The sequence below is a fragment of the Neomonachus schauinslandi genome, chromosome 5 (genome assembly GCF_002201575.2).
Source record: "Neomonachus schauinslandi chromosome 5, ASM220157v2, whole genome shotgun sequence".
Taxonomy (NCBI): domain Eukaryota; kingdom Metazoa; phylum Chordata; class Mammalia; order Carnivora; family Phocidae; genus Neomonachus; species Neomonachus schauinslandi.
In genome coordinates this window covers 80,514,718-80,540,750 of record NC_058407.1, presented here as the reverse complement: position 1 = coordinate 80,540,750, position 26,033 = coordinate 80,514,718, and the positions used below count along the sequence as shown (strand labels likewise).

General features: G+C 36.5%; 1 protein-coding gene across 1 annotated transcript in view; it reads right to left on the bottom strand.

The window, feature by feature from the left end:
• LMNTD1 (lamin tail domain containing 1) overlaps positions 1-26,033 on the bottom strand; it is a 437,084-nt gene that overhangs the window by 2,067 nt on the left and 408,984 nt on the right. The window contains exons 7-10 of the mRNA XM_044915214.1: positions 5,739-5,925; positions 4,885-5,004; positions 2,639-2,853; positions 1,827-2,015 (exon numbers count right to left, since the gene is read on the bottom strand). Of these exons, the coding sequence (XP_044771149.1) occupies positions 1,827-2,015; positions 2,639-2,853; positions 4,885-5,004; positions 5,739-5,925 (711 nt within the window). The remainder of the gene's footprint in view (positions 1-1,826; positions 2,016-2,638; positions 2,854-4,884; positions 5,005-5,738; positions 5,926-26,033) is intronic.

Sequence of the window (26,033 nt, the reverse complement as noted above, 5' to 3'; positions counted from 1 at the left end):
AGGGGCAGAAAATTTATTTGGAGAAATAATAGTTTAAACCTTCTCAAATCAGGGAGAAAACAGATCCAAAACCAGGAGGAACAGAGAGCCCACAACAAGATCAACCCAAACAGGTCCACACTAATACACATAGTAATTAAAATGGCAAAAAGTAGTGAGAAAGAGAGAATATTAAAAGCACAAAAAGAAAAGAAAACAGTTACATACAAGGGAAACCCTATAAGGCTAACAGTGGATTTTTTAGCAGAAACTTTGCAGGCCAAAAGGGAGTGGCATGATATATTCAAAGTGCTTAAAGGAAAAAACCTGCAGCCCAAAATATTCTATCCAGTAAGGCTATCATTCAGAATAGAAAAAGAGATTAAAAGTTTCCCAAACAAACAGAAGTTAAAGGAACACAAGAGCATTAAACCAGCCCTACAAGAAATGTTAAAGGGGACTCTGAGTGGAAAGGAAAGACTAAAAGTAGGAGTAAGAAAAGTAGAAAGCTCAAAAGCAGTAAAATTAAGTATAACTATAAAAATCAGATAAGGGATTAACAAAATAAAAGGATGGAAAATATAACACTATATACCTAAAATGTGGGAGGGGAAGGAGTAGAGAATGTGTTGAAAATTAAGCCACCATCAATTTAATGTAGACTGCTATATGCATAAGATAGTATATATAAACCTAGTAGTAACCACAAATCAAAAACCACTCACAGATATGGAAAAAATAAGGAGAAAGGAATCCAAGCACATCACTAAAGAAAGCCAGCAAAACGTGAGAGAAGAGAGCAAGAGAAGAAAGGAACAGAGAACTACAAAACAACCATAAAACAAATAACAAAATGGCAGTAAGGGTACTTACCTATCACTAATCACTTTGAATGTAAATGGACTAAATGCTCCAGTCAAAAGACTATATAGGATGATGGAATGGATAAAAAAGCAAGACCCATTTATATGCTGCCTACAAGAGACTCATTTCAGACCTAAAGACACATTCGAATTAAAAGTGAAGGGACTGAAAAGCATTTATCATCCAAGTGCAGGTGAAAAGAAAGCTGGGGCAGCAATACATATCAGACAAAATAGTCTTTAAAACAAATACCATAACAAAAGACAAAGAAAGACACTATGTAATCATAAAGGGAACGATTCAACAAGAAGATATAACAAATGTAAATATTTACACACCCAACATGAGAACAGTCAAATACATAAAGCAGCTAATAACAAACATAAAGGAAGTATTAGGGAAATACAAATCAAAACTACAATGTGACATCACCTCACACCTGTCAGAATGGCTAAAATTAACAACATAGGAAACAACAGGTGTTAGCAAGGATGCAGATACAGGGGAAATCTCTTACACAGATGGTGGGAATACAAACTGGTGCAGCCTATGTTCCAGAATTTAATCCCAGAATTTGGGATTAAATTAGAATGTGTTTGGAAAATATGGATTTATCTTTAAACACAGCATAACTTTGTAGGGCCAGTTTTTCCTGCCTAATGAAAAACAAATGTACTTTTGACCAAACTTCAAGGATCCTATATACTCTTGTTGGCCACACTATTCTTTTGACTCATTGATTCATTCAACAGATATTTATCAAGAACAGTAGAAGACACTGTGCTAAAACAAATGTAAGTGAATGATTTCAGATATTTGCTTTAGAAGCCATCTATACTTGAGGATATGAATAGTTTTTAGTCCTTAGTGAATTTTACCACTTAACCCCTTTCACCAGGTCTTCCTCCCTCCCCCACCCTCCCTCCTCCTTTCTTGCCCTCCCTCCCCACACCCCCACATCCCTTAACTCTCCACTGGAGTACGTATCCCTTTGACTTACCTGGGCTGGATCAGGCCTGGATGACTGAGGCCTCGGCTGTCTATCTAAGCTGCTTTCAGTCATGCACGTATTGCAAGTTTCAATCAGAGTACTGTAGGGATGTGCAGGGACACTGGGACTGTGGCACCAAGGGCTGCTATTGGGCAAAGGGTGTGGTGGGGTTTCTTTTTCTCTGTTAAAAAAAAAAAAAATTAATCCAAAAGTGAACCCAAAAGGTATCTTATATAGTGGAATTAGCAATGAAGGTTCAATTAAAGTGAAAGCATGTTTTAAGACCAGAGAATATGGCTTTTTTAGACCTTTGGGCAGCACCTTTTTTTTTTTTTTTTGGCAGCACTTTTATAACATCAGAAGAATTTGCCTAGATAAGTGTGACATAAATTCTGCACTTTAAGCCACAAGCCAGCTCTTGATCCAAGATGAAATTTCTAGATGATGTACCTCTTCCTCCACCTAAGCACTGCTAAAGACATGGTGATAATTTCATCTCTTCACCTCTCCACAGCCTTGCCTCTAACAGCAGTGCCACTAAGAAGTGAAATGGCCAGAGGGGTCTTGATATTGCCTAGTAGAAGTTACCGCCTTTACTGTTCCATGACTATAACCCTGCTTACTCTGTGTTTTTCATAAAACACAAAAAGTATTATGGCTTTTATGGTCCTATTTGAAATAGGATTTTTTTATTTGATTTACCTATTCATCATGTATCTATTTGTCACCCAGTCATTCCTACTTGCTCAGTTACTAATTGTGGGAAGGACTCAATTAAAAAAAAAAAAGCCAAGCAACTTTTACCTTTTGAGAAAAACTCTGACTCGTTCCATCTGATATTTGGAGATATCTTTATTACATTTATCTTGTTTTTCTTTAGTTGTAGTTATAGCTGCTGGCCAATTAAACACGTGTCTTCGAGACGTTGTACTTACTACTGAGCGTCTGTCAAATTCAATGTCAGTCTCTAATTTCTCCCACGCTTGCTTCCAGTGAATAGGAGTGTACCAGGCAACAGCCTAACAAAAATGATTCATTAATATGAAATATCAATGCAGTTAGATAGATTTTTTTAATGTCATAGGTTTATTGCAATAACATTTCAAAGTCAAACAGTTTAATGTCACTCACCTACTGTGTGTAAATTAGTGGAACACAATGAGGATGTAGTAAGACATCCTGGCCTTAGTTTCCAATTCTGAAAATGATAAGGGGCATAACCTCAGGCAGATTAGTCACTTACTGTCTTGGACTGTGCCCTCATATGTGAAATGAGGGGGGTGATAGTAGGGAATTGCTATATGAGGGTGTTGTGAGATTCAGCTAAACTACTAGATTTCATAACTATAAAGAACTATGCAAAAAGTAGTTGTAATGTTATCATTAAAATTTAAATATTTAAGATATTACATATATATGTATATATGTGTATGTAGGTCTTATTTGAAATGGGGAAATGGGCAGTAGAACTAGAGACATGGAGAGGAAACCACATTTTTTGAGTTAGAATCCTAGGTGGAACTATTAAGGAGACTAACTAGACTCTGAATTTCCTGAGGACAGAAACCATGCAATAGTTATGCTCTTTTTCCCCCAGCACCTAGCATAATGCTTGGCAGACACTAAACATATGTAAATGTTTCCCATATGAATGAATTGGTCAGTGTCATTCTTTTACTAGCAAATAAAATTATTTGTGTTTACATCACCCTGCAGAAATAATCCGATCCTATATGTGCAAAGTAGTTCAAACCAGAGTAAAAAGAGTAGTGTAAGTACAAAGACTAATCCCGTTGCAGAGAATGACAACTTACTCAAATGGGCATTCCAGGATCTTGGGGACCTGGTCTGTCTGGTTCAACACTCAGTGCCTGGGAACAGTGTGCATACAAAGTAGGAACCCCAAACATGTTTGCAGAGTGAATAAATGGGTGGATAAATGTGATGAAAAGTCTGAAATAAGAATGCCTTAATCTTAGAGTTTTGCCAATGATTTTTTATGAGCCTGAGTAAGTAATTTAGATCACATTACCTTATTTTTCCCAACAGTGAAAATCATTAGAAGTATTATAAAATTCATTTTGAGCCCACTAAAAGATCTAAAGGTGAGTAAAGGCTTCAAAATTACATCTAACGAGTGCTCTATCTAAGTACAACTGCTGCTCTTACAGAAAGACATTAAATGGCTCTTAATAAATTAGCAAGTCTACTCTAAAGAAAGAGTCAAACTAAGCATGAGGTATAATGTAGCAAGCAAGACAATCAGAGAGATAGATTCCAATCAACATAATATCTGGATTAGTAGTTATATGACAGTAAGTAAGACTGGAGGTAAGAAAATAAGGAGGCAGGTATTTAAGAAAAATCAAAAGAATGGTTTTGCAAAAGGAATAACTTTTTTGTTGTAAACAAAGATATCTTTCAACTTTATTAGTGTGTATTTGGGCATATATTTATGCTCATATTATGCTAAGGAAAAGGTAGAATGAAAATATAAAACTGTCAAATACTGGGAATGAGTTACCCAAAATTATTACTAATACACTTAATTTTATAGTGAATAATGTATAGTTGTTACAAATTAGACTATGGATCCTATCATTAGAATATTAGTCTCTTAAGAGCAGATATCATGTCCTATTCTACATTACATTCTCAGCACTTATTACAGCCATTGGAATAGAGAATAATCTCAACAAATATTTGAGAAATTAATAAATGAACAGAAAAGATCTCTACGTGGTACCTTCCTTTCTTATTCCACTCTTCAGTCTAAGTATCATAAATAAAATCCATCCTTGACTCAAATTTGAAGTAACTTCTTGGAAATATGGGCCACAAAAATTATTTTTGCCAAATTAAAAGTAGCTCTTTGGCACTTTGGCCCTGGGAACAGGGTGCTGTTGATTTACCTGACATGTTATTGCAGTTAGTGATGGTTTAAGCTATTAAGGATGGAAAGTACTTGAGTCAGCTAAGAAGAGAAGGGGAACCTAAGGACAGCTATCCATTCTTCTTTTAAAACTTATCGTTAAGAATAGGACACTGACTTCACCATTAGGTTTGCACAGAATCGTTGTACAATTTGGGCTTGTTCTAAACTTGTTTTGTTCTCTCCAAAGAAAATCTGATGGTGGCTGATGCTTTGCTTCAGATGCAGCTGCCCACACCTGTAAGAAAATGGTTTGTTGATGACAAATGCCATTTGAGTTCCATATAGTTTTGTATATGTCAGAGGGTCATTTTAATGTATCATTCTAAACAAATGAGGTTTTAAAATATGACTGTATAATATATAATGTCAAGCTGTGTAACTGTACATGGTTTAAAGGAAAGCACAAGAAAGAGAGGAAACCTTCCAGCACCAGCTAATTACCTGTTCTCTAAGCAAACAATCTCTTTGTTTTTCTTTTAAGGATTATATTTGCTTAGTTTTAGGAACTTAGGTATTTTGTTTTAAGAGTTGAATCATAAAAACAAAAGGTATTCAGGGCGCGTGGGTGGCGCAGTCGGTTACCTCGGTTACCTCACCGACTTTTGGTTTCGCTTGGGTTATGATCTCAGGGTTATGAGAGTGAGCTCTGCACTTAACGTGGAGTCTGCTTAAGACTCTCTCTCCCTCTTCCTCTGCCCTTCCCCCCGCTCTCTCTGTCTCAAATAAATAAATAAATCTTTAAAAATCCCAAAAGGTATTGTACACCCGATTGAGGAAAGCCATGGAAATTTAATTATGGGCATTAATTTACATTCAGGGATGGACAAAGTGGGACAAGTAACAAACAAGAAGGAATCACATTTTACCTAGAGATGGAGTGATGAAGAAACTGGTGCTAAGACAGTCTGGCTGGGTGAAGGAGTTTTTCCTGTAAAATTCTAGATCATAGCATTTATATCTTATACTCACTGTTATTGTGCAATTGGCCTGCATTATGATATTCGGAGGGAAGTGGTACAAAGAGACTGTTTGTCCATTCATATTTTGCTGGAGAATATGACCTCCAATCTCCAGTTCTTTGTCAAGGGAAGAGTTAATGAGTTTCACAAATAAACCCTTGACATTTACTTCAGCTATTTTAATGTCTCCAAGAGCACTAAAAAATAAAGCACAAAGATTATAAGGTAACTTTAGAGAAATGTATCTTTAGCTCATTTTAAGAACTGAATAGTATGCTTTAGAAGTACAACTTTTAAATAGCTGTGTATTCTATTGGACACATTCTACATGGAAATGGTGTATTTTATAACCTAAGACATATGGTTTGATCTCTTAGTTCTGTTTATCTGTGCAACAAAATTATCTCTTTCACAAGGAAGTTAAAAAGTGCCAAAGTATAAATAATAAAGAAAACTTAAAAAGTGTCAAGGTATAAATGCCATAGGAAGATGTGATTATCATTATTTAAATTTCCTTTTATTCATCAAAAAAGCATGAGACATGAAACTATCAAGTAAATAAAGAGGAAAGGTAAACCATTTAGATTATTTCTGATAAAGTTACTGTGAAGATAAATAGCAACTATGTGCTTAAAAGAATTTTGCAAACTTAAAATATTATGCAAATATAAGATGGTAATTTTTCCCTCTAACATGTGTTGAGAGCCTAATATGTACCAGGGAGTAGGCTAATAAACATTTATATGTTAGCATTTCTCAGAGTGTGGGTCACAACCTAATAGTACATCATGAAATCCATTTGGTGGGTTATAGCTGTCATTTTAAAAATGAAATGCCAATAGTAATAACCAATACTTATTATGTGCTGGGCACTTTTTAAAGATTACATCTATATCTACAAATTCATATCCACAATTCCAAAATCCATAAAGTCCTGAAAAACCCCAAAACTTAAAAAAATGCTTTTGATGTTTGATGAGCATCAGGTGTAGTATATAAGAGATGAATTGCTAAATCTTACAGCTAAAACTAATATTAGCTGTAATGCTAATGTTAATTAGCTGGAATTTAAAGAAAAACTTGGAAAAGAATACATTTGAAACAAAATCTGACCTGAATTCCTTTGGTGGCAAAATCTGACCTGAAACTGGGGGCGTCTATTTATAGTCTTTATTTGTGGTTTGTGTGAATTATTCATATGTTTGGCTGTGGACAAATTAATGTTTGATTTTGGATACTTTTCTAAGCCCTGATGGGGTGTTACGTAATATGTGTTCTAGTCATCATATTACTTTTCTGAAATCCCCCAAGTTCTGAATTTTGAAACAGATCAAGTCCCCAAATATTTTGGGGAAGGCATTGTGAACTTGTAGATATTCATTTAATTCTCATGATAAGGCTACATATTTCTTACTGAAAGTCATGGTAAAAAAAAATCGAGGGACACTAATATTTCATTAGTGAAATAGGTTTATTTCATCTGCCCCCGGCCCCTCCTAACTCTAGTAACCAATAGTTTTTTCCGGTATCTATGAGTCTTTTTCTGTCTTGTTTTGTTTGTTCATTTGTTGTTGCTGTTTTTAGATTCCATATATAAGTGAAATCATGCAGTATTTGTCTTTGTCTGACTTATTTCACTTAGCATTATATTCTCTGGGTCCATTCATTTTGTTGGAAATGGTACGGTTTCATTCTTTTTTTTTATGGCTGAATAATATATATATATTACATCTTCTTTATCCATTCATTTATTAATGGGCAACTTAGGTTGCTTCCATTATCTTGGCTATTTTAAATAGCCTGCAATGAAGACAAGGGTGGGCATATATCTGTCTCTTGAGATTGTTTTCATTTTTCAGTAAATACCCAGATGTAGAATTGCCGGATCATATGATAATTTTTTGAGGAACCTCCATACTCTTTTCCATAGTGGCCACACCAACTTACATTCCCACTAACTTAGTCTTTGTCTTAATGTCTCTGTGGTATTTGCCTTTACCAGATATGCTTTCTTTTTAGGAAATCCTCTCCTTGTTTACCCAAGTCCCTGTTTTCCTTCTGTCTAGTTGCTCCTTTTCAGTCTCTCTCTCTCTTTTTATCTTTTTAGTCTCTTTTTCAGATTTTTCTTCTTCATCTATCTCTCAGACATTGATCCCTGGGATTCTTCCTTAACCATCTTTTATTCTCATCACATTCCATATATGTGATATCACCTATGAACAGGGCATCAGTAACCATTAATACACTGATGACTGCTAAATCTAAATCTCTTCCTTAGATTTTCCTGCTAAGCTTTGGACCCATAGAAAAAATTGACCACCACAGATCCCAAAGATGCCTCTGAATCAACATGCCCCAAATTGAATTCATCATTTTGGAAGGGTGGGAAACCTATTCCACTGAATTGCATCATCATTTATCCTGTTGGCCATGTCTGAAGTTTCAATTACTTTCTCAATCTCTTAACTTTCTTGCCTTATCTGTGACAAATACTATTGATTCTATCCTTTTATCTTCTATAAACCATCCTCTTTTCCCCATCTATTTCCATCTATTGCTGTTGTCTTCATTAGATCCTCCTCACCTCTGTGTGATACTGTAACAGTGTCCTAACTGGTTTCTCCAGTTCTGTACCCTCCTAACTATTCTCTGTTTTGTTTTCAGAACAGTCTTTGTTTGCTATCCAGAGCAAGGATAAATATTGCAATAACTGACCATTTCCTTCCAGAGGAAACACCAACTTCATAGCATGGAAACAAGGCCCTACATAATCTGCTAGGCTTGTTAATCTCTTTTTTTCCCACTTCCTAGTTTGCTTGAGCTTCAACCACAAAGGATTTATCCCAACACTTGTGATATTTCATACCATTGCATGTTTTACCCACTGTCTATGCAAGTATTAGTAGTACTTCTTGTTCCCCACATTCCTACCAACACTTGAAATTTTCAGACTTCTTAATATTTTCAATACAATGGGTACAAAATGGTGGTATCTCATTGTTATTTTAACTTATTTTCCCCTGATTATAGTGCAATTGAATAAGCTATTTATTGGCCACCCAGTTTTCTTCTGTGAATTCCATGTTCATATTATTTTTTCCACTTCTATAAGGTTGTTTTACATTTTTATGATTGAGTTCATAGTATTTAAATAAAATAGCATTTAAATATATATACACATATTTTTAGAAGAAGAACTGTGCTGTAATAAAAGAATATTATTCATGTTATTTTAAGTTGCTATAATGGTGATAATTTGTTATTGCAAGCAATAGAAAACTAATATCCACTTATAAATTTTTAAATTGTGTGCCAGAAATGTTGCCAGAGTCTTCTGTCTTCTATTTTTTTAATGATAAACCACTCCCAATCTTCTATTGTTCCTTTGAAGGTAGGTTTCCTTTTTCTCTGGCTAAGATTTTCCTTATGTCTTGAATTTTTCATTTGTTTGTTTGTTTCTTTGTTTAAAGGGGGGTTGGAGAGGAGGCACAGAGAGAGAGGGTGAGAGAGAATCTTAACCAGGCTCCACACCCAGCATGGAGCCAAAAATCAAGAATCTTAACCGACTGAGGCTTAACTGACTAAGGCCACCCCAGCACTCCTCTTATGTCTTCTGTTATAGAAGTTTTTCCAATATGCACCCAGAGGTTTGGGTTTTTATTTTTCCATCTTTTATCTTTCTGGGAGTTGGTAGTGCTTCTTGCATCTGTGGCTTGATGTCTTTCATTAGTTTGAGAACCTTCTCTGCTGTATTTCCACTAGTACTGTTATACCTTAATCTGTGTCTCCTCTCCTTAAGTAACTTCAATTACAAGTAGGTATATATTTTTTTATCTTTCTCTGTTTATCCTTATGCTTGTTTCTGTTCTTCTAATATCTTTGCAATTCAGCCTGGGTATTTTCTTCTAAGAATGTTTTAGTGCAATAATTCTCTCTTCTGTTGCATCAAATATATTGTTAAACCCATCTACTTCTGAAATAGTAATTTCTCTTATTGGATTTTTTTAGTTCTAGAATTTCCTTTTGATAATTTAATAAGAATAAACCAATAAAATATTTAGTTTCCAGTTCTATCTTGTCATTTAATTCTTTGAATACTCAGTCATTGTTATTTTAAAATCCCTGTCAGATAACAATAATATCTGCACCACCAAGGCCTGTTTTTAGTGTCCATTTTAACCTTAGTTTTTGGTTAACTTTTTTCCCCCCATTTTTATTTATTTATTTATTTATTTATTTATTTTTAAATGTTATTTTATTATGTTATGTTAGTCATCATACATTACAGCATTAGTTTTCAATGTAGTGTTCCATGATTCATTGTGTGCATATAACACCCAGCACTTTACCCATTTTTAAACTGGCTTCTCTTTTTGTTGTTGTTGAGTTATAGAGTTCTTCATATCATCTGGATACTAGTCCCATCAGATATATGATTAGTAAACATTTTCTTTTCTTCTATGGATTTTCTTTTTGCTTTCTTTCTTTCTTTCTCTTTTTTGGCGGGGGGGCAGGGAGAGATTTTTCAGTTGTATGCCTTGTTATTGTTTACTTAGTGCCTAGTATTATAGATTAAAAAAAAAAAAAGCTTCAGAGATAGTTTAAGACTCCGTATAGCATTTTCTCAACCCATAAAGGATTCACTTTAGCTTCTGGCAGCCATCTAAGTTGGGGGTAAATCACTTTAATCAAACCAGGGTGTGAAATGATTTGATGCTATGCCTCAGCTCCAATTAGGATGGCCTATATTGAATATAGCCCTACTATTGGGTGACCCTTTGAAGTTCCAGCTGAAAACCTGTGTTGTTTATCAGTTACCCTCTTTCTGGATAGGCCCTGAATCCCAATTTTTATTCACCTGGTCCTATGAAACTGCCAATATATTATTAACTTCTCAGCTTCTTAGCTGCTGCTTTCAAATTAACAACAGTTTTTAGGAGAAAAGTGACTCCAAATGTAGGCCATCACTCTGAGTTTCCTCTTCTAGAAGAGGAATTGTGAGAATAGAGGATGTAAACATCCATGAATCTCAATATACAGTACTAAACTGTTTTCAAAATAGTGGTCTCACTTCATGCTCTCATTGCATTGTATGAGAATGCCTGTTTTGCAGAGGTTCACTTTTGAGTAATTTACATTTGTAGTCTTTTCTTTTGCATTACCATTATGGTTCTTACTAAATTGTGGATATAACATTTTATTCTTCTTTGAAATCCCTAGAATTCCTCTATGTCACCCTTATTCTACTGTTATTGAATCCTCTGTGGTATGTTTTAATTTCTTAACAAGATGTCTTTTTGTTTTTCAGACTTGCTTTTTTTGCATGGGAGATGAGCACTATTTTGAATTTTTCTTTTAAACAGGTAAGACTCTAGAATAGTTCAGTTATTCCTTTGTTATCATACATGGAATATGTATAGTTGCTTTTCAAAAATCTTTCATTATTTAAGTGAACTGTTTATTTGTTGATCTTAAAATTTTATTTTACGTACATAAGAAGAATAAATTAGCTCATATGAAAGAAAAAATAAAATCATCCATATCAGAGGTAGTCACTTCATTTGTCTTCCTTTTGATATAAGTCCAAAAGCTATAGGAAAATACTTCTCACATAGTACATAGAAATTCACAGAGGCAGGGCTGTTAAACTGCTATCACACAGACTTTAATAGTTATCTTTTTCTCTTTCCAATAAGCCTTCCCATTTTTCTTTAGTAGGAAAGTGACTTGAAGCCTCTGCTTATAAGTCATTATTTGATGAGAGTGTAGAGTGATATACCAATCATTCTGTCAGGAGTTTTTGCATGGAACTGATTTGTAAAGAGATTGAAGAGACATATGGCTATGTAACTTTTTAAAAAAACAATGACTTTCCATCATTTAAGTCTTGATTTATCTAGTTCTTGGGTTTTTCTTGACAGCTTCATGCTACTTATCTGCCTTTAGGTTTCTACAACTTTAAAGTTTGCTAAAATTACCTTTAGAGTTTCACTTCTTCCATTATACACCTACCTAACATTCTCCATACAGATTGGCATCTGTATTCATAGCTGTGAGGGGTCTGGCAAAGGGGTGAGCATTTAGGATCTCCTAAATTTTTAAAAGACAAACTTAGGAAGACTCAGGGAACTTGATTCAGTTCATTGGTATTACAAGATAAAAACCCTCAGACTGAAAGTTTTGGTAATAGATCCTTAATGTAATGAAGAAATAGGTTAGTACATCATTATTATCAGGTTTTAAAACATCTGAGGGAATAATAAATGGGACTTAGTTTGAATTACAATCCTTGGGGAATATGAATAGATTTGTAATATCATAAGTTATTTTGGACCAAAACTATTCATGTAGTTATCATTATTTTGGTGAGGCTTATCTCAGTCTACAGTTTACTACCACCCTGATTCTAGATTTATAGAATGAAGAGTTGCCTGGGGGGTAGAGAAAGTGAATGGGTGGGAAAGTAGCCTTAATATAGTTTGGTCACTCCTGAGTCATCTAGAACTGACCTGGACGCTAATACATGGTCTTAGATATAGGGGAAAAGATCATGCATAGCTAGTGAAAATTCTAATAATGTCTCCTTCTTGTTTGCTAATAACTTTTTTACTCCTGGTGGAAGATATTAAACATTCTTAGAGATGATGAATGATAGTAGGAAAGAAATACATTTTATTGAAAACAAACAAATTGAGAATTGGCTTCTCTTTCCAGCCAAGATAGAATAACAGAAACCGTATTTGACAACCCACCTGAAACAACTAAAAACCTGGAAAAAATTATATGAGCCAATGTTTTCCAAGATATTGGACACTGATCACTGAAGAATAGTGATCTCTGAAAGACAGAAAATAAATGAGGTGAGCCTTAAAGTTTTCCCACATTACTGCGTTGAGAGAGTTTCCAGGCTGTGTCACAGAGAGGTGGAGCCAGGTAGAGCCTGGTGGATTCTCTCACTTGAGGAGATGGAGCTGAGAGCCTGGAGAGACTAAGGTGACAAGAGGTCACAGGCAGAGTACAAGAGAGGAGACTGCTTCAAAAGAGAAAATTCTGGAGATTTTCAGAAGATACCCTTTAAGTATTCAGCAGAGGATTGATTAGCACATGCATTTGAGTAAACTCTCTAAGACTGGATAACAAGAGCACTTGAAAGGATTAGGGAGACCAGCACTCAGAACACCCCCAGGATCAGGAAAAGTGCATGTTCCCATCAGCCAGACTGAAAAACCTCACAATTCATGGGGCATTGGGTAGAGTGCTCAGAAGAGTCTTGCTTCAATAGTGAGGATTAATTAACCATTGCTCTGCTGCCACCTAACAATTTTTTTTGTTTGTTGATTTATATATTTTTGAATTTAAATTCAATTAATTAACATATAACATATTATTAGTTTCAGAGGTAGAGTTCAGTGATCCATCACTCTTATGTAATACCCAGTGCTCTTTACATTATGTGCCCTCCTTAATGTCCATAACCCAGTAACCCCATCGTCCCCCTCCAGCAACCCTCTGTTTCCTATGATTAAGAGTCTCTTATGGTTTGTTTCCTTCTCTGATTTCACCTTGCTTTATTTTTTTTCTTTTCTTTATTTTTCCCTCTCTTCCCCTATGATTCCACATATGAGTGAGATCATATGATAATTCTTTCTCTGATACTTATTTCGCATAGTATAATACACTCTAGTTCCATCCCTGTCCTTGCAAATAGCAAGATTTCATTTTTTGATGGCTGAGTAGTATTCCATTGTGTGTGTGTGTGCGTGTGTGTGTTTGTGATTGTATGTGTATACCACATCTTCTTTGTCCATTCGTCTGTCAATGGACATCTGGGCTCTTTCCATAGTTTGGCTATTATGGACAGTGCTGCTATAAACATTGAGGTGCAGGTGTCCCTTGGATCACTACATTTGTATCTTTGGAGTATAAACTTAGTAGTAGTGGTTGTAGGGTAGCTCTATTTTCAACTTTTTGAGGAATCTCCATACAGTTTTCTAGAGTGGCTGCACCAGCTTGCATCCGCACCAACAATGTAAGAGAGTTCCCTTTTCTCTGCATAGCTTCCAACATCTGTCGTTTACTGACTTGTTAATTTTAGCCATTTTGACTGGTGTGAGGTGGTATCTCATTGTGGTTTTGATTTGTATTTCCCTGATGAAAAGTGATGTGGAGCACTTTTTCATGTGACTGTTGGCCATTTGTATGTCTTCTTTGGAGAAATGTCTGTTCATATCTTCTGCCCGTTTTTGATCGGATTTTTTTGTTCTTTGGGTGTTGAGTTTGATAAGTTCTTTATAGATCTTTGATACCAGCCCTTTATCTGTAATGTCATTTGCAAATATCTTCTCCCACTCTGTCAGTTGTCTTTTGGTTTTGTCCACTGTTTCCTTTGCTGTGCAAATGCTTTTTATCTTGATCAAATCCCAATAGTTCACTTTTGCCTTTATTTCCCTTGCCTATGGAGAGGTGTCTAGTAAGAAGTTGTTGCGGCCAAGGTCACAGAGGTTGCTGCCTGTGTTCTCCTCTAGGATTTTATGGATTCCTGTCTCATGTTTGTGTCTTTCATCCATTCTGAGTCTATTTTTGTGTATGGTATAAGAAATGGTCCAGTTTCATTCTGCATGTAGTTGTCCAATTTTCCCAACACCATTTGTTGAAGAGACAGTCTTTTTTCCATTGGATATTCTTTCCTGCTTTGTCAGAGATCAGTTGGCCATAGAGTTGAGGGTCATTTCTGGACTCTCTATTCTGTTTCATTGATCTATGTGTCTGTTTTTGTGCCAATACCATACCATCTTGATGATTACAGCTTTGTAATAGAGCTTGAGGTCTAGGATTGTGATGCCACCAGCTTTGGTTTTCTTTTTCAAAATTCCTTTGGCTATTCAGGGTCTCTTCTGGCTCCATACAAATTTTATTATTTGTTCCAGCTCTGTGAAAAATGTTGATGGTATTTTGATAGAGATTGCATTGAATGTATAGATTGCTCTAGGTAGCATAGACATTTTAACAATATTTGTTCTTCCCATCCATGAGCATGGAATGTTTTTCCATCTCTTTGTGTCTTCCTCAATTTCTTTCATGAGTGTTCTAAGTTTTCTGAATACAGTTCCTTTGCCTCTTCGGTTAGATTTATTTCTAGGTATCTTATGATTTTTGGTCCAATTATAAATGGGATTGACTCCTTAATTTCTCTTTCTTCTGTCTCATTGTTAGTGTATGGAAATGCAACAGATTTCTGTGCATTGATTTTTGTATCCTGCCACTTTGCTGAATTGAATTCCTGTATGAGTTCTAGCAATTTTGGGGTGGAGTCTTTTGGGTTTTCCACATAAAGTATCATGTCATCTGTGAAGAGTGAGAGTTTGACTTCTTCTCTGCCAATTTAGATGACATTTATTTCTTTTTGTTGTCTGATTGCTGAGGCTAGGACTTCCAGTACTATGTTGAACAACAGTGGTGAGAGTGGACATCCCTGCTGTGTTCTGACCTTAGGGGAAAAGCTCTCAGTTTTTCCCCATTGAGGATAATATTTGCTGTGGGCTTTTCATAGATGGTTTTTATGATATTGAGGTATGTTCCCTCTATCCCTACACTGTGAAGAGTTTTAATCAAGAAAAGATGCTGTAGTTTGTTAAATGCTTTTTCTACATCTATTGAGAGGATCATAAAGTTTTTGTTCTTTCTTTTATTAATGTAGTGTATCACATTGATTGATTTGCGGATGTTCAACTACCCTTGCAGCACAAGAATAAATCCCACTGGATCATGGTGAATAATCCTTTTAATGTACTGTTGGATCCTATTGGCTAGTCTCTTGGTGAGAATTTTTGCATCCATGTTCATCAGGGATATTGGTCTGTAATTCTCCTTTTTGGTGGGGTCTTTGTCTGGTTTGGGGATCAAGGCAATGCTAGCCTCATAGAACAAGTTTAGAGGTTTTCCTTCCTTTTCTATTTTTTTTTTTTGAAACAGCTTCAAAAGAATAGGTATTAATTTTTCTTTAAACATTTGGTAGAATTCCTCAGGGAAGGTATCTGGCCCTGGAGATACTTGATTACTGCTTCAATTTCCTTGCTGGTTATGGGTCTGTTCAGGTTTTCTCTTTCCTTCTCTTTCAGTTTTGGTAGTTTATACATCTCTAGGAATGCATCCATTTCTTCCAGATTGCCTAATTTGTTGGCATATAGTTGCTCATAATATGTTCTTATTTTTTTAAGATTTTTTATTTATTTGAGAGAGAGAGAATGAGAGAGAGCGCCCATGAGATGGGGGAGGGTCAGAGGGAGAAGCAGACTCCCTGCCGAGCAGGGAGCCCTATGCGGGACTCGATCCAGGGACTCCAGGATCATGACCTGAGCTGAAGGCAGTCGCTTAACCAACTGAGCCACCCAGGCGCCCCATAATATGTTCTTATAATTGTATTTCTTTGGTGTTGGTTGTGATCTCTCCTCTTTCATTCATGATTTTATTAATTTGAGTCCTTTCTCTTCTCTTTTGGTAAGTCTTGCCAGGGGTTTATTGATCTTATTAATTCTTTCAAAGAACCAACTCCTAGTTTCATTGATCTGTTCTACTGTTCTTTTAGTTTATATTTCATTGATTTCTGCTCTAATCTTTAATTTTCTTCTCCTGCTTGGTTTGGGCTTTGTTTGCTGTTCTTTCTCTAAGTCCTTTAGGTGTAAGGTTAGGTTGTATATTTGAGACCTTTCTTGTTTCTTGAGGAAGGCTTGTATTGCTATATGCTTCCCTCTTAGGACCGCCTTTGCTTCATCCCAAAGATTTTGAACAGCTGTGTTTCATTTTCATTTGTTTCCATAAATTTTTTAAAATTCTTTAATTTTCTGGTTGACCCATTCATTCTTTAGTAGGATGCTTTTTAGTTTCCACGTATTTGAGTTCTTTCCAAATTTCCTCTTGTGACTGAGTTCAAGTTTCAAAGCACTGTGGTCTGAAAATATTCAGGGAATATCTCAATCTTTTGATACTTGTTGAGACCTGTTTTGTGACCCAGTATGTGATCTATTCTGGAGAAAGTTCCATGTGCCCTTGAGAAGAATGTGTATTCTGTTGCTTTAGGATGGAATGCTCTGAATATATTTGTGAAGTCCATCTGGTCCAGTGTGTCATTCAAAGCCCTTGTTTCCTTGTTGATCTTCTGCTTAGATGATCTGTCCATTGCTATGAGTAGGGTGTTAAAGTCCCCTACTATTGTATTATTGTCAATGTGTTTCTTTAATTTTGTTATTAATTGGTTTATATAATTGGCTGCTCCCAAGTTAGGGGCATAAATATTTACAATTGTTAAATCTTCTTGTTGGATAGAATCTTTAAGTATGATATAATGTCCTTCATCATCTTTTATTAATCTTTGGTTTAAAATCTAATTTTTCTGATATAAGGACTGCCACCCCAGCTTTCTTTTGATGTCCATTAGTGTGATAAATGGTTTTCCACCCCCTCACATTCAATCTGGAGGTAACTTTGTGTCTAAAATGAGTCTCTTGCAGACAGCATATTGATGGGTTTTGCTTTTTTTTTTTAATCCCATCTGATACCCTGTGTCTTTTGATTGGATCATTTAACCCATTTACACTCAGTGTAACTATTCAAAGATATGAATTTAGTGCCATGTATTACCTGTAAAGTCACTGTTTCCTTATATTGTCTCTGTTCCTTTCTGGTCTATGTTACTTTTGGTCTCTCTCTTCACTTAAAGCATCCCCTTTAATATTACTTGTAGGGCTGGTTTAGTGATCACAATTTATTTTAGTTTGTTTGCCCTGGAAGCTTTTAATCTCCCCTTCTATTTTCAATGACAGATAAAGTATTCTTGGCAGTATATTTTTCTCACTGAACACCCTGGATATATCATACCAGTCCTTTCTTACCTGCCAGGTCTCTGTGGATAAATCTGTTGCTAGTCTAAAGTTTCTACCCTTGTAGGTTATGGACCTCTTGTCCTGAGCTGCTTTTAGTATTTTCTCTTTGTCTCTGAGATTTGCAAGTTTCACTATTGTATTTCAAAGTGTTGACCTATTTTTATTATTTTGAGGGGGATTTTCTGTGCCTCCTGGACTTGAATGCCTGCTTTCTTCCCTAGATTAGGGAAGTTCTCTGCTATAATTTGCTCTAATATACCTTCTGCCCCCCTTCCTCTTCTTCTGTGAGCCCAATTATTCTAATATTGTTTTGCTTTATGGTATCACCTATCTCTCGAATTCTCTCCTCATGATCCAGGAGTTGTTTATCTCTCTTGTTCTCAGCTTCTTTATTCTCCATCATTTTTGTCTTCTATATCACTAATTCTCTCTTCTGCCTCTTTTATCCTTGCAGTTAGAGCCTCTTTGATTTCAACTTGATTCAATTTTAATTCTTTTATTTCTTGAGAAAGGAATTCTCTAATGTCTTCTATTCTTTTTTCAAGCCCAGCTAGTATCTTTGTAATTGTTCTTCTGAACTCTAGCTCCAACATCTTACTTATATCCATAATGATTACATCCCTGGCAGTCAGTACTGCCTCTTGTTCTCTTTTTTTTGTGGTGAGTTTTTCCATCTTGTCATTGTGTCTTGCAGAAAGTGGTCACTTTTCTATTTGTAGAGTTGCAGCTATTCTTCTTAGATCTCTGGTTGAGTTCACAGATGTTCAGAATGATTTGATAGCTATCTAGCTAAATTCCTGGGACCAGACAAAATTAAGGTCTCCTACTCCTCTGCCATCTTGGACTCCTCGCCACTAAACAAATTTTAAAAGCAAGTCCCAAAAGGCTCAAACTATTTCTAAGTAATTTAATTTCATTCCAGAACAAAGCTCAAGAATATATTTAGAAATACAAAGATATTCCAGCATTCAAATAAGATAAAAATGACAATTTCTGGCATTTAATAAAAATTACCAGACATGTAAATAACTTGGATAATACAACCCATAATAAGGAGAAATAAGAATCAAAATTGATCAAAATTGATCCAGAATGCACAAAGATGTCAGAAATAGCAGAAAAGGCAAAGTCCTTGTAACTATATTCTGTATATACAAAACCTAGATGAAAGATTGAACATGACTGAGACACTGAGACACAGCTGAAGTAAAAATACACTAGATGGGATTAACAAGATTAGTCATTGCAGATAAAAACATTAGTGAATTTGAAAACATAGCAATAGATATTATCCAAAATGAGACACACAGAAAAAAAAAAAGACTAAAAAAGAACAGAGCATTAGTGAATTGTGGGATAACTTCAAATGGCCTAGTACATGTGTAATTGGAGTCTTTAAAGGAAAAGAGAGAGAGGGACAAATATTTTAAGAAACAATTACCTGAAATTTTCTAGAATTTAAAAATTTTAAGTCTATATATTTGCAAATCACAGAAGCTCAACAAAGTCTAAGCATAGAATTCCTGAAGAAAGTTACACCAAGGCACATCATAATCAAATCTTCCCCAACGCAGCAAGAGAAAAAGATTAATCACATACAAGGAAACCACCATAACACTATAGGTGGATTTCTCAACAGAAACTGTGTAGGCCAGGGGAAATGGGATGGTATATTCAAAGTACTGAAAGAAAAAATTGCCAACCAGATATACTTTACCTTGCAAAGCTATCCTTTAAAAGTGAAAGGGATATAAAGCCTTTCCCAGACAAACAAAAACTAAGGGAATTTTTCAACATTAAAACTGCCTTACAGTAAATGCTTAAAGGAGTTTTTCAAATGGAATCCATAAACACACTAAACAGGGAACCTGGGTGGCTCAGATGGTTAAGCATCTGCCTGTGGCTCAGGTTATGATCTCCAGGTCCTGGGATTGAGCCCCATGTCAGGCTCCCAGCTCAGCAGGGAGTCTACTTTTCCCTTTCTCTGCCACTCCCCCTGCTTGTGCTCTCTCTGTCTCTGTCTCTCTCTTAAATGAATAATAAAATCTTTAAAAAAAACCACACTAAACAGCAACATGAAAGTATGTGGAAGTATAAATCTCAGTGGTAAAGTTATATATCTATATATCTATATATCTATCTCTCTGTCTATATATAGTCAAATACAAAATAATATGACACTAGTGGTGGTGCACAAATTACTAATAACCAAACATAAAAGTTAGAACAAAAAATATTAAGAATAACTATAACCATGAAAATTTATAAAGAAGTCACATTATGAAAAAAAGCCAACTCTGACTTCAATAACACAAAGTGTGTGTGAGGTAAAAGTGTAAAATTTTTATATTGAGTTGAACTTAAGTAATTATGAAATCAAAATAGACAAAGCTACAAGAAGATTTATATAAGCATTATGATAACCACAAAATCCCTATAAATTTCATTACAGAAATTTTTCAACTAACAAAACAGAGAGGAAAAAAGGAACAAAGGAACTGCAGAAACAAATGGAATGAACAAATGGCAAAGCAAGTTTTTATCTATTGATAGTAATTTTAAATGTAAAATAGGTTAAATTTCCCAATCAAAAGGCATAGAATGGTTGAATAGATTAAAAAGAAAACAATATCCAGCAATGTGTTGTTTAAAAGAGACTCACTTTAGATATAAGAACACACATAAGTTGAAAGAAAATAAATAGAAAATGATACTTCAGGCAAATGCTAATCAAAATAAAGCAGAGGTGGCTATACTTATATTAGACTAAAAGACTTTAGGTAAAAAACTGTCATTAAAGACAAAGAAGGGAGGGCGGAGCAAGATGGCGGAGGAGTAGGAGACCTGGATTTCATTTGGTCTCAGGAATTCAGCTGGATAGGGATCAAACCATTCTGAACACCTACAAACTCAACAGGAGGTCGAAGAAAAGAAGAGCAACAACTCTCTCATCAGAAAAGCGACCACTTTCTGGAAGGTAGGACGTGCGGAGAAGTGAATCCGAGGCGATATTTGGGAGGATAGACGGCGGGGGAGGGGCCTCCGGCGGCCGCTTCTGGCAAGTGATAGAGCCGCGGAGCACAAAATCAGAACTTTTAAAAGTCTGCTCCACTGAGGGACGTCACTCTGGTGGCTAAGCGGGGGGGTGGAACCCTCCGGGACAGTGTGGTCTCAGGACCCATGGGTCACAGAAAGACCGGGGGTGCCTGAGTGTGGCAGAGCTCCCAGGTATCGGAGCAGGGAAGCCGGCTGCAGAGGCGGAGCCCAGGTGCGGGCTCTCAGCTCGGGGCGGCCATAGACCGTGATCCGCGGCACAGTCGGGCCACTGCTCCTCCAGCAGGGACCCAACAAGTGGCAGATCCTGGGAGACTCACCTTCCTCCCCCGGGAGGAGCCGCGCGGGTGTGCGCCGCAGGGATCTGCTGGGTTTGGAGACTCCACCCGGGGTCGGGTGCCAGAGATAGAAACGCGCGGTCACAGGCCGGGTGAGCACGGAGTGCGGCTGGAGACCGGGGAGACGGGAGTGACTGACGGCTTTTCTCTGGGGGCTCACTGAGAAGCGGGACCCCGAGTTCTCGGCTCCTCTGGGGCGGAGATTGGGAGGCCGCCATTTTCACTCTCCGCCTCCAAAGCTGTACGGAAAGCTTGCAGGGAACAAAAGCCCCGGAGAGCAAACCCCAGCAGATTACTTAGCTGGGAGGGGGCAAGGGCGGGGCAATTCTGCCTCCAGCAAAGACATTTGGAAACCAAGGCAACAGGCCCCTCCCCAGAAGATCAGCGAGAACAGCCAGCCAAGACCAAGTTTACCCATCAATGAGAACGGCAGAACTCCAGCTCTAGGGGACTACTGCACATAGAATTCATGGCTTTTTTACCATGATTCTGTAGTCTTTCAAAGTTAATTTTTTTTTAACTGTCTTTTTTTTCTTTTTTTTATTCTTTTTGAATTTTTCTTTTTCCCTTTTTCAACCAACATCTTATCAATCCCTTTTTTTAAAAAAAAAAAACATTTTTATTTTTCATTTTTAGAGTCATATTCTATCCCTTCATAGTAGTTACCCATATTTTTGGCTTATATATATAAGTTGTTCTCTCTTTAAAATTTTGAGATAGTTTCTTCTAACAGATCAAAATATACCCTAAATCTCTAGTATATGGTGTTTTCTGTTCCCCTGCCTGATCACATCCTCTCCCTTTTTTTTTTCTTTTTTTAAATCCTCTTCTTTCTTTTTTCAAACAACTTCTTATCAATTCCTTTTATAAAATTTTTTATAATTTCCATCTTTACAGTCATATTCCATCCCTTCATCATATCAACCCTTATTTTTGTACATATATAAGTTTTTCTTTCTTTAAAATTTTGGGAGGCACTTTCTTCTAAAAGACCAAAATACACCCCAAATCTAGTGTGTGGCACTGATCATATTTGATCACATTCTGGTTTTTTTGTTGTTGTTGTTTTGTTTTGTTTGTTTTTGTTTTTATCTTTATCTTTTTCTTTTTTTTCTTTTTCTTTTTTCTCTCTTTCCCTTTCTTTTCCCACTGCTTCAGGTTTTTTCTGATTTGTTTAGAGTATATTTTCTGGGGACGTTGTTACTCTGCTAGCATTTTGTTCTCTCATTAATCTATTCTCCTCTGCACAAAATGACAAGACGGAAAAAATCACCTCAACAAAAAGAACAAGAGGTAGTACCGACTGCCAGGGACCTACTCAATACGGACATTAGTACAATGTCAGATCTAGAGTTCAGAATCATCACTTTAAAGATACTAGCTGGGCTTGAAAAAAATATGGAAGTTATTAGAGAAACCCTTTCTGGAGAAGTAAAAGAACTAAAATCCAACCAAGTAGAAATCAAAAAGGCTATTAATGAGGTGCAATCAAAAATGGGGGCACTAACTGCTAGAATAAATGAGGCAGAAGAGAGAATCAGTAATATAGAAGATGAAATGATGGAAAATAAAGAAGCTGAGAAAAAGAGAGATAAACAACTACTGGATCACGAGGGCAGAATTCGAGAGATAAGCGATACCATAAGACGAAACAACATTAGAATAATTGGGATCCCAGAAGAAGAAGAAAGAGAGAGAGGGGCACAAGGTATAATGGAGCAAATTATAGCAGAGAACTTCCCTAATTTGGGGAAGGAAACAGGCATGAAAATCCAGGAAGCACAGAGAACCCCTCTCAAAATCAATAAAAATAGGTCAACACCCCGACATCTAATAGTAAAACTTACGAGTCTCATAGACAAAGAGAAAATCCTGAAAGCAGCTCGGGAGAAGAGATATGTAACCTACAAGGGTAGAAACATTAGATTGGCAACAGACCTATCCACAGAGACCTGGCAGGCCAGAAAGGACTGGCAGGATATATTCAGAGCACTAAACGAGAAAAATATGCAGCCAAGAATACTATATCCAGCTAGGCTGTCATTGAAAATTGAAGGAGAGATAAAAAGCTTCCAGGACAAACAAAAACTAAAGGAATTTGCAAACACAAAACCAGCCCTACAGGAAATCTTGAAAGGAGTCCTCTAAGCAAAGAGAGACCCCAAAAGCAACATAGACCAGAAAGGAACACAGACAATATACGGTAACAGTCACCTTACAGGCAATACAATGGCACTAAATTCCTATCTTTCAATAGTTACCCTGAATGTAAATGGGCTCAATGCCCCAATCAAAAGACACAGGCTATCAGACTGGATTAAAAAACAAGACCCATCGATATGCTGTCTGCAAGAGACTCATTTTCGACCCAAAGACAGCCCCAGATTGAAAGTGAGGGGGTGGAAAACCATTTACCATGCTAATGGACACCAAAAGAAAGCTGGGGTGGCAATCCTTATATCAGACAAATTAGATTTTAAACCAAAGACTGTAATAAGAGATGAGGAAGGACACTATATCATACTTAAAGGATCTATCCAACAAGAAGATCTAACAATTGTAAATATCTATGCCCCTAACATGGGAGCAGCCAATTATATAAGCCAATTAATAACAAAAGCAAAGAAACACATCGACAACAATACAATAATAGTGGGGGACTTTAACACCCCCTCACTGAAATGGACAGATCGTCTAAGCAAAAGATCAACAAGGAAATAAAGACTTTAAATGACACACTGGACCAAATGGACTTTACAGACATATTCAGAACATTCCACCCCAAAGCAACGGAATACACATTCTTCTCTAGTGCCCATGGAACATTCTCCAGAATAGATCACATCCTAGGTCATAAATCAGGTCTCAACCGGTACCAAAAGATTGGGATCATTCCCTGCCTATTTTCAGACCACAATGCTTTGAAACTAGAGCTCAATCACAAGACAAAAGTCAGAAAGAACTCAAATACATGGAGGCTAAAGAGCATCCTACTGAAGAACGAATGGGTCAACCAGGAAATTAAAGAAGAATTAAAAAAATACATGGAAACCAATGAAAATGAAAACACAACTATTCAAAATCTTTGGGATGCAGCAAAGGCAGTCCTAAGAGGAAAGTATATAGCAATACAAGCCTTTCTCAAGAAGCAAGAAAGGTCTCAAGTATACAACCTAACCCTACACCTAAAGGAGCTGGAGAAAGAACAGCAAATAAAGCCTAAACCCAGCAGGAGAAGAGAAATAATCAAGATCAGAGCAGAAATCAATGAAATAGAAACTAAAAGAACAGTAGAACAGATCAACGAAACTAGGAGCTGGTTCTTTGAAAGAATTAACAAGATTGATAAACCCCTGGCCAGACTTATCAAAAAGAGAAGAGAAATGACCCACATCAACAAAATCATGAATGAAAGAGGAGAGATCACAACCAACACCAAAGAAATACAAACAATTATAAGAACATATTATGAGCAACTCTATGCCAGCAAATTAAATAACCTGGAAGAAATGGATGCATTTCTAGAGATGTACCAACTACCAAAACTGAACCAGGATGAAATAGAAAACCTGAACAGACCTATAACCACTAAGGAAATTGAAGCAGTCATCAAAAATCTCCCAAAAAACAAAAGCCCAGGGCCAGATGGCTTCCCAGGGGAATTCTACCAAACATTTCAAGGAGAATTAATACCTATTCTTCTGAAACTGTTCCAAAAAATAGAAATGGAAGGAAAACTTCCCAACTCATTTTATGAGGCCAGCATTACCTTGATCCCAAAACCAGACAAAGACCCCATCAAAAAGGAGAATTACAGACCAATATCCCTGATGAACATGGATGCAAAAATTCTCACCAAAATACTAGCCAATAGGATCCAACAGTACATTAAAAGGATTATTCACCATGACCAAGTGGGATTTATCCCTGGGCTGCAAGGTTGGTTCAAATCCGCAAATCAATCAATGTGATACAATACATTAACAAAAGAAAGAACAAGAATCATATGATCCTCTCAATAGATGCAGAAAAAGCATTTGACAAAGTACAGCATCCTTTCTTGATCAAAACTCTTCAGAGTATAGGCATAGAGGGTACATACCTCAATATCATAAAAGCCATCTATGAAAAACCTACAGCGAATATCATTCTCAATGGGGAAAAACTGAGAGCTTTCCCCCTAAGGTCAGGAACGCGGCAGGGATGTCCACTATCACCACTGCTATTCAACATAGTATTGGAAGTCCTAGCCACAGCAATCAGACAACAAAAAGAAATCAAAGGCATCCAAATTGGCAAGGAAGAAGTCAAACTCTCACTCTTTGCAGATGATATGATACTTTATGTGGAAAACCCAAAAGACTCCACCCCAAAACTGCTAGAACTCATACAGGAATTCAGTCAAGTGGCAGGATATAAAATCAATGCACAGAAGTCAGTGGCATTCCTATACACCAACAACAAGACAGAAGAAAGGGAAATTAAGGAGTCGATCCCATTTACAATTGCACCCAAAACCATAAGATACCTAGGAATAAATCTAACCAAAGAGGGAAAGGATCTGTACTCAGAAAACTATAAAATACTCATGAAAGAAATTGAGGAAGACACAAAGAAATGGAAAAACATTCCATGCTCATGGATTGGAAGAACAAATATTGTGAAGATGTCAATGCTACCTAGAGCAATCTACACATTCAATGCAATCCCCATCAAAATACCATCCACTTTTTTCAAAGAAATGGAACAAATAATCCTAAAATTTGTATGGAACCAGAAAAGACCCCGCATAGCCAGAGGAATGTTGAAAAAGAAAAGCAAAGCCGGCGGCATCACAATTCCGGACTTCCAGCTCTATTACAAAGCTGTCATCATCAAGACAGCATGGTACTGGCACAAAAACAGACACATAGATCAATGGAACAGAATAGAGAGCCCAGAAATGGACCCTCAACTCTATGGTCAACTCATCTTTGACAAAGCAGGAAAGAATGTCCAATGGAAAAAAGACAGTCTCTTCAACAAATGGTGTTG